This window comes from Otolemur garnettii, unplaced genomic scaffold (genome assembly GCF_000181295.1).
Source record: "Otolemur garnettii isolate 467f Iridium unplaced genomic scaffold, OtoGar3 scaffold00039, whole genome shotgun sequence".
Taxonomy (NCBI): domain Eukaryota; kingdom Metazoa; phylum Chordata; class Mammalia; order Primates; family Galagidae; genus Otolemur; species Otolemur garnettii.
In genome coordinates this window covers 9,064,972-9,077,897 of record NW_003852434.1, presented here as the reverse complement: position 1 = coordinate 9,077,897, position 12,926 = coordinate 9,064,972, and the positions used below count along the sequence as shown (strand labels likewise).

Below are 12,926 nucleotides of genomic sequence, written 5' to 3'. Positions count from 1 at the left end.
GGCGACGGCGTGGGCCCCACCAGACTCTACCCTGCAGCCGCCGACCCTCTGGCCGTGAAGCTACAGGGGGCCGCGGACCTGAACGGAGGTTGCGGGGCCCTGCCGAGCAGCGGCGGCGGGCTGCCCAAGCAGAGCCCCTTCCTGTACGCCACGGCCTTCTGGCCCAAGCGCGGGGCCCCTGCAGCTGCAGCTGCCGTCGGCGCTCACGCTGCTGCCGCCCTCCTTCACCTCGCTGTGTCTGCCCGCGCAGAACTGGTGCGCCAAGTGCAACGCTTCTTTCCGCATGACCTCCGACCTGGTGTACCACATGAGGTCGCACCACAAAAAGGAATACGCGATGGAGCCCTTGGTGAAGCGGAGGCGAGAGGAGAAACTCAAGTGCCCCATTTGCAACGAGTCCTTCAGGGAGCGCCACCACCTCTCCAGGCACATGACCTCGCATAATTGACACGGAAAGGACCCCGGCTTTCCATGAGCGCACACGCACAGTCGAGCCACCTGCAGGAATAAACACGCAAGAACATCCACCACTTCCTCCTGCCCCAAACCCTGCACTCAGTCCCCCCCCCACAAACCCCTCACTCAAGCACACGTCCCCACCCCCCAAGAACTTTCATTCAAACGTCTACTGGGACACACACACAAGGGCCAGGATGGTGGGTGGATGTTTGACTGGGTGGGTTGATTGAGGGGATTTCTTTTGAATGCACGCATTTTCACTTTCCCAAAAACAAAGATACATTTTTAAAATGTCATATATTGCAACATATTGATGCATTTGTCATACATTTCTACTTAAATTATTAAGCACTTACGGTTTAGATGTAATAATTATATGTAAGGGCAAAATTTATTTTAGATATTAAGTAAAGGAGGAAGAGCGAGATGCTTTCTACATTTCTTGATGACAGTTTGTGTTCTTACAAAAATAAACAAAATGAATAAAAAGGAGGTCGTCATTCAATTTGAGTTTCCACGGGGAAGTGCACGTATAATGAAATGATTATGGACTTCAATGAAGAATGTCACCAATTATGTAAATATGTATTTCCTTTTAATACAAAGTGTAATTTTGTGCCAGTGAAATGAAGTCTGAATAGTTATGTGTTTCTTTTATCCCTGGAAAGATTTATTAAACTTTATAGTTTATCTGGGTATGTTGGATGCTTTGACAATAAATGACTATTTTCTTCAAAGCAATTATTTGGAAAGTTTTTATTTTATTTTTGGGTAGCTAAGGACTGTGTTTTGAATAGATACCATTTATTTTGATAGAGTCCCTAAAAAGAAGGGAAGAAACAGCAAAAGAGAGGAATGATAAACGTCATTCTTTTCCTTTAAGCCAATTCTGAGCCTGAAAGAAGAGGTTTTGCTTATCACTTGGAAAATCTTTAGCTGGAAAATGTTGGGTTTCTTGATAAAAGACAAATCATGTAGATAAAGATGCCTGCCATTCAGCTAACCTGTCACTAGGATGTCAGCATTCTTTTCAACAGCAGAATAATTAGCATCTTCACAAATGGATCCAGACAAACAATACTCACTCAGGCCTGCATATGGGAGACCAGATAAAAAGTTGCCTTTGGGTTCTACTAGTTATGCCCACTTAGAAGAGTATCTTGCACCGTGATACCATTACATTAGCAACCTATCATTATCTAGTACCAGATCCTGTGGGGAGCTTCCCTAGAAACCCAGGTAAAATGACATGGTCTGATGGCAGTCGAAGTATTGCATAGACCAGCTTTTCTTCTAAAGGCTTCAATAGCTGCACAGCCTCTGGGGGACAAACAAACAAACCCAAACTGCCCCTGAAACATACAGAACAACCTGAAAATTTCCCCCCTCTCCCCATCATTCCATTTATGAAAAGTGTCTGTACTCTTGACACACTGACAATAATTCTTAAATAGAGTTAGAATGTCTTGGTGTATGTGGTTTGACCAGCAAACAGTAGACGTAACACCAAATGAACAATGATTCTTTAGGCCTTAGGGTAGAATCCTTTAGGCCTTAATCAGTAGACAGCTCTGATTTATTCTATTGTTGCTCTAGAAACAGACTCCATACCTGTTTGGCTATTACAAGTGGTATGCCTGTTTTTCCCTCTCTTCTTCACAACCTAAAGACCTCCCCTTGTATGTTCTGAAAAGGTCTGAAATGAGAAACATACAAATAAAGTTTCATTATAGGCTTTTTAATGGCTTTCCCTGAAAGGACTTTAAAGCCTTCAATATCTTCAGGTTTCTAGAAAACAAGCTATGATTAGGGCAGGAAGGAGGTGAAGACTAGCTATAGAGCAAAAAGATGTGCCTACAGAGAGTGTGACCCAGATTGGTGAAGACGATTCTCTTCCTTAAGATCACTCAAATACATTTTTTGGTGCTACATTTCTTTGAGGCCTGTTCTCAGCTTTCCTAGGCAACTGTTGGATGACCTGCTAGATTCCTTTCCAGCAAGGCATGGTGAGGAGAGAAGTCCAGAATTCTAGCTCTATCTCTGCTATTCACTAGTGGGACCTTGCATTCATGTTGACGTCATTTGATTTGATTGACCTGTAGCTTGGTTTTCTCATCTGTAGAACGAGCAAGGTGGGTCCTACTGTCTTCAATGCACTTTTAGCATGGCTACATTGTTTTTCCTAATGAGTTAATCAGGCTCCAACTGAACATAAAGGAAGCTTTCTAGAGAAAAACCAAGATTGGTTGTGAAGAAAATCTCAGAAGTGAGGAAAATTTGGGGAGGTCAAATGGAAGATGGGCCTTAAGAGATTTTTAAATCACAATGCCTGGTGGGCGGGCTAAATTGTCCATGGCTGGGGATCTCTAGAGCAAAAATATCTTAAAAATAAATATAGTCAATTTGTCCTGAGGCTTAATTTTCAAAACAAAGTCAAAACCAAAAACAGAACTTTGAATGTGCCCCCCTTTTTTCTGATCCCTCTGGAATCTCCTTTTCACGAAGACAGCTTCATTATATGCTGAGGGTTCAGACAAAGGTGAACTGAGGTCTAGGAAAAGAAAACCAAATTTTTGAAAAGGAATTCTTTTTTTTTTCTTTCTTAAGAGTCTCACTCTGTCATCCTGGATAGAAGGCCATGGCATCATCATAACTCAGAGCAATCTCAAACTATTGGGCTCAAACTATTGGGATATCCTCTTGCCTCAGTCTCCCTAGTAGCTGGGAGTATAGGCTCCTGCCGGAACACTCAGCTAGTTTTAGTAAAGGGGGGGTCTCCCTCTTGCTCAGGCTAATCTTGAACTGCCTTGATTGCCTGAGGTGGAGCTCAAGCAATCCACCTACTTCAGCCTCCCAGAGTGCTAGAATTACAGGCATGAGCCACCGCTGGCCTAGAACTTCTTAGAGTATGGAATCCTTTTCTAAAAGATATGGGAAGGCACTTAGCAAGTCACCTCTGTCTTTCTTTTGGTCATTAGCATAATCATACAATTGGGAAGAAAGCCAAGCCTTGGCTGAGACACTGCCCAGGCCATCGGGCTAGGTGAAGACACTTCAGGGCTGGGTAGCTATGCTGATCAATCTGCTCGCAAGACCATCTTGGCGGGAAGGAGTAGAAGAGTGCCCCAAACTAGTTTTGCCCCCAGCCAAGGCAAACTCAGAAATGTTTTTTTTAAGGCTGCATTTTCAAGCTTTCAGATGTTTCTGAACTTCTCTTGTGTCTGAACCTTCTCAAGGGGAAGCTTCTAGGATTCCCTAACTCCGCCCACCGCAGGAGCCAGCTGAGGACGACCAGAGACGTGCCTGCACACTGCGGGGAAGGGATCAAGGTCACGGGGTCATGTAGGCACTAAGCCAAGCTGGGCCCATGAAGTTCTGGCAGGTGGCCTGGGCTTCCAGTGGCAGAACCAAAGGTTCTGAAGACGGGAAAGGGGACTCCCAGCGGCTGCAGCAACGCCATTTGTTATCTGGTGCATCTGAGGCAGAAAGCATGGGACTGACCTGGCGCTCAGGGCCCGCGAACTCGAACTCCCAGCGTGTTCTCTGATAACTGTTCCCGCATCTCATTTGTCCTGTTACTTCTCCGCAGTGTTTATGTCATTGGGGGGCGGGGAGCAGGGTTGTCCTGTATTTCCCAGAATATGCTTTCCGGCTAAGCTGACTGACTCGCGCTCACAGTAACCAGAGGGCCGGGAACCAAGTGCGCACAGCTTTGCCCGAGTTCTTGGGCTCTGGCGAGGCCGACCGACAGAGAACCCTCCCGGGAAGGCTCCCCAGGGCCCTGCGACCCCCAGGCCCCGCGTGCTGGCACTGCAGCCGGGTGCGAGTTGTAAGCACAGAAGTGCCACCGTCGCCCGAGACGCGAGGGGGAGAGGGGTGTCCCGCTCGGTTCCTCACGGCCAGGCCCTCCGTCCGGGCCTTCCGAGCCGCGCTGCCCAATTTCCATTACGTTTCCTTCTCCGCAGCTCCCCGGGGAGCGTGACCCTGCAGTGGACGTGCAGGCACACCCAGAAAGGGGGCTGGGGACGGCCGCCCGGCTCCCCTGCAGCACGCCCCCCGGAGCCCCGGCAGCCTGGCGCGGTGGGTGGCACTTGTGGACTCTCCGGTCGCCAGGACGCTCCCCTCCCCCCTCGGTGGCCGGGACGCTCCCCTCCCCGCCTGGCGGGGGCGCAGCCCGCTCACTTGGGGGACACTGCGTGCGCCTTGGGCGCGGGGCCCGGAGCCGCCGGCCAGCTCCCCTCCGCCGGGGCTTTTCGGTTTTCCCTTTTTCTTCTCCCTTAGTCCAGTCTCAGTTCCGGAGTCAGTTAGGCTGCTTCTATGGGAGCTCCCGATTTCCTTTCCCTCAACTTCTCCTCACCTCCGTGCCCTTTTCCGTGTCCTACGCACTTGCCTTGGTGACTCTCCGCCACCCAGTCCAGTGACTCCTAAAGCGGCCGTGCCAGCCCAGCGGGACGCTGCGGTGCAGCTCCGGGGCGTCTACCCTGCGCCCGCGGGCTGAGAGAAGGACGGGCTCCAACCCCAGTGCCCCCTACACAGCCACCCGTGCGCGCATGGGACAGCTTCTCCTAGCTCGGAAAACTGCCTTCCCCAGAAGGGGAAAAACGACCCCCAAAGGCTGTAAAGCATTTAGATTGCCCAAGAACTAAAGTGCGGTGCGATGAGAGTCTGGGCCACCTTCTTTCCCTCCTCCAAATGCAATGTAGTGACAGCAGGCCGAGAATGTGGGGTTAGAAACATACGCAGGCCTAAAACTGGTGGGCTGGAATGGCCAGAATGGCCGGGGGCCGTGTGACCCCACTGGGCACTGAGGAGGGCGGCTCTTTGCCCCTCAGCTTCACAGCTCATACTCCCAAGGCAGCTCTTGCTTTCCTGCCATCGATCTGGGACTTGGAACTTTGTCTAAGAATTAGACGTGTATTCTCTAAGATCAGTGGATAAAGAACATTTTTTAAAAAATTGAAGTATTTTTATTTTTTAATGTTTAGGGTTAAAAGTCTGGTACAGGTGTCCTGCTTAAATGGCTAACCTGGTTATGCTGATTATTTACTTATCCCTTTTCAAGTTGTGTGTATGCACTAGGATATACACGTTTGCATACCATGTGCACATGTATACAAACATGTATTTGTGTACATCATAGATGGGTGTACAGACATACATGTATATTTTAATACGCACAGGCATTTAATACTGGCAGGCATTACTGTAAGTAGTTTTCATGTGTTGACTTGGTTTAATTCCCATAGCCCACCCAAGGGCTACTAAGAATCTCACTTCATCATGTGTGTATCTTTAATATGGCTGAAACAAAGGGTATGTTTCACCCTGGAACAAAGAGAAGAATGTAACAGAGGGTGATGAAAAACAACGGTGGCTCTTAAGTCAAGAGAACTGCTCCAAATTTTGTGTCCTTTCCATCTATTTATTTCGGTTTCCTTTACTTGAGCATGTGACTAATACCACCTGTGGGCCTATTACATAGCACTGTGTTTTGAAAGCAGATCAAGTCCTCCTTGTAGAAGCTTTTCACAGGATTATATTGCATATGATTGCCTACCCTGATGGAAGGAGAGCTGCTGGCCTCAACTTGTCCTCTAAAGGTGGTCAGGATGCTGTAGTACCTCTATGAGAAATCTTCTGTGGCTGTGACTTCCTTTAATGATCTTATTCCTTTTTTAACTAGAGATGAGAATAATAGCTGGTTGGGTTCTGTGATGTGTTGTAACTACTCAGGACTTTGTGTCTCAGACTTACAGGAAGGTCACTGAAAAAAATATTTGAGACATAAAATTGAGCAAGCCTACACTGGTAGGTCTATCCTTGCATATATAGTTTTAATTGGCTTAACTGTAATAATCCTAAATTATAAGTGCAGGGTATTCCCAGTACTTAAAAATTACAAGCCAGCATAATGCTAAGAATGAAAAGGGCTGTAAAATGAGTTCTAGATAGAATTATTCTGCTAGAGAAAGGGTAGTGAAAATGCACAACAGTGTTCTGGCCTTCCTGGTTACTATGTAACAAGTGGCACACTACTTAGAAGGCTGTGCTGTGCTCAGAGCTTAATGCTGACAACATTCCCTGTGCAGAGCACAGTGATCCATGATTAATACTCATCCATCAGTTAATACTTCCAAAAGGGGTCTCTGACTCCAGCAGAAGTTTTGTGTTTTTAAATGGACCTTGAGCTATATATAATGCATTTTTTTAAATCATGAGTATCTCTATTACTTCTAATAAATGGTGATTTGGAAAATGTTCATAATATCTTCTTAAATTTCCCCAATTTTTAAGGAAATAAACTCATGGAGGGATGAATGTATATTAAAATGCCCTCAAGAAAAGATGAGATTTTGGAGAAAGAAATTATGAGATAAAAGAATCTCACTTCCCAGAAATGTCCAGCCCCCAATTTCAAATCCCTCCTACCGCTGCTATGGAGAAAAGCAAGACTGTGGTTTCAGAGGAGAAATAAGTCTCAACCTTGACCAAGATACCTGTACACACTTGCTGCTCCAGTTCAAAGTTGGACAAATGTACAAGATTACATTTTTCTTTGGGGATTCATCTCTGGGTGAGCGTGCTGGTGTTAACACTGTTGCCTGTGCAACTCAAAGTAACTTTTTCTGGGTTTTGTTACTTTTTTGTGAAGTGTGAAACTTTTTTAAAAGACAGTATTTGATGACTTCTTTTCCCCCCAAACAAATGACTTAAGATCTGTTTTCCCCTCTGGCAAGATTTCACTGGGTCTCTGAGAAAGGCAAACTTAGCCATACAGCGACACCCATCCCCCAAATGGATGCAAATCATGTAATTAGAAAATCTAGTATCCATATGCTCACTTCTTCTTTAGGCTCAGGGGTCCAGCATCTGAACCCAATGAGGGTGGAGGAAAGAAAATAAAGAAAATATTACTGCAGATTCCCTCCTAGAAAGATACAGTCAGCCTTCAGGGAGGGATAAATGAACTTCCCATGAAAATGCTTTTGAAGGCAGTGCAAGTTAAATGCTTTACATTTTCGGGGCTAGGTAGAAATACATAGTAAATGTCATGAAACTTATCTTTGGGGACTTTCAATCTGCTCTCTAAATTCCATCTCACAGCCTCCCATCTTCTGTTGCCGCTTACCTTTAGGCTCTCTTAGATCTTTAGTTTTTTCCCCCTCTAGCATAAAAAGGGGGTATCCACAATTGCCACCTGTCTGAATAAATAGCAAGACAAAAAGTTTGAATTGAAGTGAGGGCATTTTCTTCTCCATTTGCTTTTTTGGGCTTAATTTCTAATTTTGGAACAGTTTAAGTAAAGATGGAGTGTTGGTATGCAGAAGTACTTCTCCACCCAGGGTGATAATGCCTAAAACTGCTTCCAAGTCAGAGGTATTTGATTTTGAGGCTGCATTTGAAAGTGTTTATTAAGCCTCCAAACATGTCTAAACTTAAAACCGGGGATATATTTAAAAAACCTAGCTCTCAAAAATCTAATTCCATGCATAGTAAAGATAATAGCATGGTAAAACAAGTCTCATCAAGTTACATGATTGCCAGCAGCTCACATTTGAATTTCTTAAATCCTTTAAATATTCAAAATACATTTATTTTTAACAACTTAGAAATAGAAACTTGGGATTTCACATATATATATATATTTTTTCAGATATATATGTGTGTGTGTATGTATAGATATATATACACATACACACACACATATATATATATAGTCTCACAAATTTCTTCTCTGGGATGGGCTTTCCTTTGAATACATTTCAGGAAAAGAAATTCAGTTTTACTATGTATAGTTTTGGAGTGCTTGTTATATTAGCTCTTTACAACAGCTTGCTGAGAGACCTACGAGCATGGTCACCTAGAGAATCAGCTCACAAAGGAAGAAAAAGGAACCCTAGGTATAGAACCGCATAGAGCTCCCACAGGAAGAGACCTCTAAGTCACCCAAACAGTTGCTCAAAATGCAGCTTCCCATGGAAACTCAGAGATGGGATGGCTCTGATGTGGGGCCTGGACTCCTGCATTTTCAGCAAATATCCCCACATGATTCTAGAGTAGGTGGGTTTTGATTCACACTTTGAGGAAAGTGCTCAGCGGTTGTCTGGCCCGGTGAAGATTCAAATTGGAATGTAGGGATATGTCAGTCTAGAAAACTGCTCTGTGCCTGAGATATTGGGGATAAAATGAATTATAATTTTACAAATACAGATTTTAAAAAAATCTCCAGTGATGTTCTTTCTTTGTTATGGATCAATTTCCACAGTTTGCTCTTTTATTTGTGTCTATACTTCCCACGTAAGCCTGGGTCCTCAATATGAACAACAGAAAATTATAATTTCTTGAGAAAACCTCCATTTCAGAAAACTTTTAAGCTAAATTGTCATGGGGAATTTTAAAAGTGTTCGTGTCTCATCATCCCCATGGAGTTTGCCTTTTGGTTTTTGAGTCTGATTGGGTTAGGTTTTCTAAAAGTGTGTCACAACTTATTTGTGTGTGTGTCTTTGTGAACTCAGCCGATTCGGGCTCTGACACCAAGCTTTCGGGAGCTCTACACAGCCATATTTCTTGAATGGATAACAGCAGCAGAACTGAAATCTCCTGAGCTACTCTTAGGCTCTCAGCAAATGTTTTCCTCCAGCCTACCAATTGGATGCCTGCACAGAGGCTGCCCCTTTCTGACGATGAGGGATTCTTAGCATCTTTTGATTCAGAAGCCACTGACTCCTGCTGCAGAAGCTCCTGGTGCTGGAGCACAGACTCTTCCCTGAATTTTATGTCTTTAACTGTTTACTGCCGTCTCCTTCCACAGAGGACTCAGGCTTGAGTCTCAGGAGGTGGGGCGGAAAAGCCTAGTAGCATGAGGTATAACGCAGTATTCACAAGCACCCGTCATGTCGACAGTGCCCATTATCCCTGAGCACAAGATGGGCTCCTGGAATGCATCTTTTATGGAAACATGGCTGTGATGAGCCTGCATTACGAGGCTTCGAGATATGTCAGGACCTGCCTGGATAAAAGGTAGGTGATACCTAAAACGGAGGCCGTAGCTACAAGACCATTGGATAGTCCACAAAGTTCTTCATAAGCACAGAGAATCCCACTAAAAATTACATCAGATGTCAGAGCTAATAATGTCTAGCCTCATTTCGTCTCCCCCATTCCCTGGCTGTATAACCTTAGATGAACTAACTTCTCTAAACTTGAGTCTCTTCACCTATAAAACGAGAGGGTTAGGTGAGATCAGAGCTTCTCAGACTTTAAGATTCAAAACAGTTACTAAGATACTTGGTAAGTGAGGTTGGCTCTATTTCTGGAGATTCAGAATGATGGTAGCTGTGATCAGGATATTGAGGTTTGCCTTTTAATAAACCCCCGGGGTGATTCTCCAACCACCTTTGGAAAATGTTAGTCTAGATCAATTGTTCTTCACTGCTGTCTCATCAGAAATATTTGGAAAAGTTTTAAAAACTGTATTTGTGACTGTTCCTACTCCAAACTAATTTATCATAATATCTAGGTATGGGGCCAGGGCACTGGTGTGCTATAGATTTTTTTGTGTGCAGCAGGGGTCAAGAGTCAGTGAATGAGATAATCTTCAAGAACTTCCTCTAGCTCTTGAACTCTGACTTAACGTCTAGGGTTCTCAGTCCTATAACACAACGGGGACTGCTACATATGCAGAATGGTTATAGGTTGGATTATGTTCCCACCATTTGCCCAAATTCATATGTTAAAATCTTAACCCTCAGTATCTCAGAATGTGACCATATCTGGAGTTAGGCCTTTAAAAGGTGAATAAGGCAAAATTAAGTCACTCACTGGAGTGAATTCTAGCCCAGTGTGGCTTGTGTCCTTCTGTGAAGACAAAATTAGCACACAGATAATGCAGAGAGGTGGCCACGTGAGAAGGTGGATGCAAGCCCAGGAGAAGCTTCACTAGAAACCAAACTGACCGTCACCTTGATCTTGAGCTTCTAGTCTCCGGAATTTCTGTTGTCTAAGCCACCCATTTTGTGGTATTTTGTTACTGCCTCCCTGAAACGAATACACTAGTCAAATATTTTACTGAAACTCATCTTACGTTAATGAAAATAGTGTTTGTCATATTAGTTCAGAAACAACATATCTCTAAGTATAGACACAAAACGAATACTAAAGTTTTAATGATATCAAAATAGAGTGTAATTTAATAGGCTTATTTTTATGTAAGGTCACGATTGAAAATAGGCTGTGGAAATAAGTAATGCCTTTTAAAATGCCACGACCTCACCGTGAAGATGATGTTTGGTTTTAAGTAACTGGATTAAGAAAAAGTAGGGTTAAAAATAACTTTGGTGATTTTTCTATCAATAATTAATAACAAGCCTAATTTCAATTAAAACAGTTAACCACTATCAAAATTTTAATGTGATCGTGTAAGACTCAGTGTGAATTTTAACTATGAGCACATGAGAAATAGAACTTACGTTTTATAATAGTTTTGATGTCAGGTTGTAAAGACAACCCTGTCTCTCCTCCCTAATTACATCCCTCATTTCCTGTATTCCTAATTCTCTTTTTTAAAATTTTCTTTAATCTTAATTTTTGACTGGTTCTCCTCAAGAAAACACTTAAAGAGATGTTTTCCTTATACCCTGGAAAAAAACATTTAAATTATAAAGAAAAAGATATATTGCCACCTAGTGGAAAACAGGCAGAATCGTCTGTTATAATTCAAGTTTTAAACCACAAAATGGTTAGTACAAGATACGTTTTAAAATGCTTTTTGATTGTGAATAATTATGCTTTCTTAATAAAGAATGTTTTCCATAGTTAGCGGTTATACCACTTTTAACTTTTGAATTACATATCTTTATTTTTATTTAGCAGCCACTTGAATGTATATACTACTGCTGTATGAGGAGCAATAAAGTTGAACATAGTCTTTCTCAAAGATATTTAGACATTCTCAAAAAATTCACAAATATAAAAAATATTTACCACCCACAAAGGGCCAGTAATATAGTACATAGCCAATGTAAATGTCGCTGACTGAGCTTGGGCAAGTCACATTTCTGGACCTGTTTCCTCATCTGAAAACACGGATTTGCCCTACGTGATTTATGAAATATTTTCAATTCTAATATGATCAGATTATATAGTTATAGCACACACTTACATTTATAAGTTCTGGGTCTCTGCCATAATTCGGCGTGTGCTCATATTTGGTTTAGAAAGTAATGCTGGAAAGTTAATACGTGTATGCCTTTGAAATAACATTTCAGCGTAGAAGTAAAAGAAGCTGTTAATGGGAAGGAAGTTCCTATCTATTTATTTGGTTGCCAGGTTCCCAGAGTTTTTTTTCCATAAGAGTAAGGTGACCTGGCTAATTTTAACTTCAGCCATTGCATTCTACCCAGCTCAGTGATCCTTGTAACTTGTATTTGGATCTAGCATCCTTTATTGTTTCCTGTTCTGAACTTTTAGGAAGTTGTTATTAACTGATTTACTGTTCCTGACTTGTAACAAGCGTGAGGATGACTTTAACTACTTAGGAATTCTCTAAGAGCGTTTCTTACCATGGGCCAGGGAAGGAAAAGAGAGTTTAAAGATCCTTCCCTTTTAGTAGAGCCCTTGGTATGTCCTAAGAATGTCACAATCCTTAATTAGTTAACCGTTCTGTGTGCATGACCTCTGACGAGGCTCTATTTCAGATGATGTAATGTGGGGAGCTTAAGTTATCAAATTGTTCTGGCTCCAATTGTTGGATCCCATTTCCTTCTGTGCGGCGTTAGGATATAAGTATTACTGAAGGGCTTTCCTTTTGAATAAAGTGGGCTTAATGTGAAAATGTCAGTAAGTCTGAGGGGAATAGAGACACATGGTACATCAGTAGGAGTCATGAAATACTACCGGTCGGTGAGTTTGCTGTAATCATTGAACTTTAAAAAAATTAGTTGTGAGAAACTGCATATGTCATGGGTATTAGTAAAATAGAGGATTTGGAAAAAACTGATGCCAAACTTCTGTTTGAGGTTTCGTCCAGAGGAAAGGTACACAGGAAGTCCAATTATAAGATTTCTAGTAACTTTCCTCACTGTTCCCTTCTTCTGTCTTATCCCCATAAAAAAATAAGAAGGGAAAAGGAGACAAAAATGTTGACATTTATTCTGAATAAAGTCTGAAAACATCGCATCTGATAGCTGAGGAGAGCACAGAGGATGGCCAGGACATCCCTCTCTTCGTACAAATTCTTTTTGGCAGTACTTGATTCTCAGACGCATTGTATAATATTTGTTTCTGATTTCACCTGATCTCTTTTCAAATAAGCAAAACAAACTTAAAAGTCCCCAAATATGAAGCTTGAAATGCCTACCTTCTTAGAATACTTAACTGTTTTTCCCCATTGTGTTATCTATACAAATTATTTAGTAACCAGATTCAGAGGTAAAAATTTCAGTTTATTATGTGAAATATATATATAT

At 42.7% G+C, this 12,926-nt stretch overlaps 1 protein-coding gene across 1 annotated transcript in view; it reads left to right on the top strand.

Annotated features, from left to right (window-relative positions):
* Nucleotides 1-635, top strand: part of PRDM8 (PR/SET domain 8) — a 5,992-nt gene extending 5,357 nt beyond the window's left edge. Inside the window, 2 exon segments of the mRNA XM_023513347.1 lie at nucleotides 2-167; nucleotides 169-635. Coding sequence (XP_023369115.1) covers nucleotides 2-167; nucleotides 169-448 — 446 coding nt within the window. The 3' untranslated portion in view covers nucleotides 449-635.
* Nucleotides 636-12,926: the final 12,291 nt, after the last annotated feature.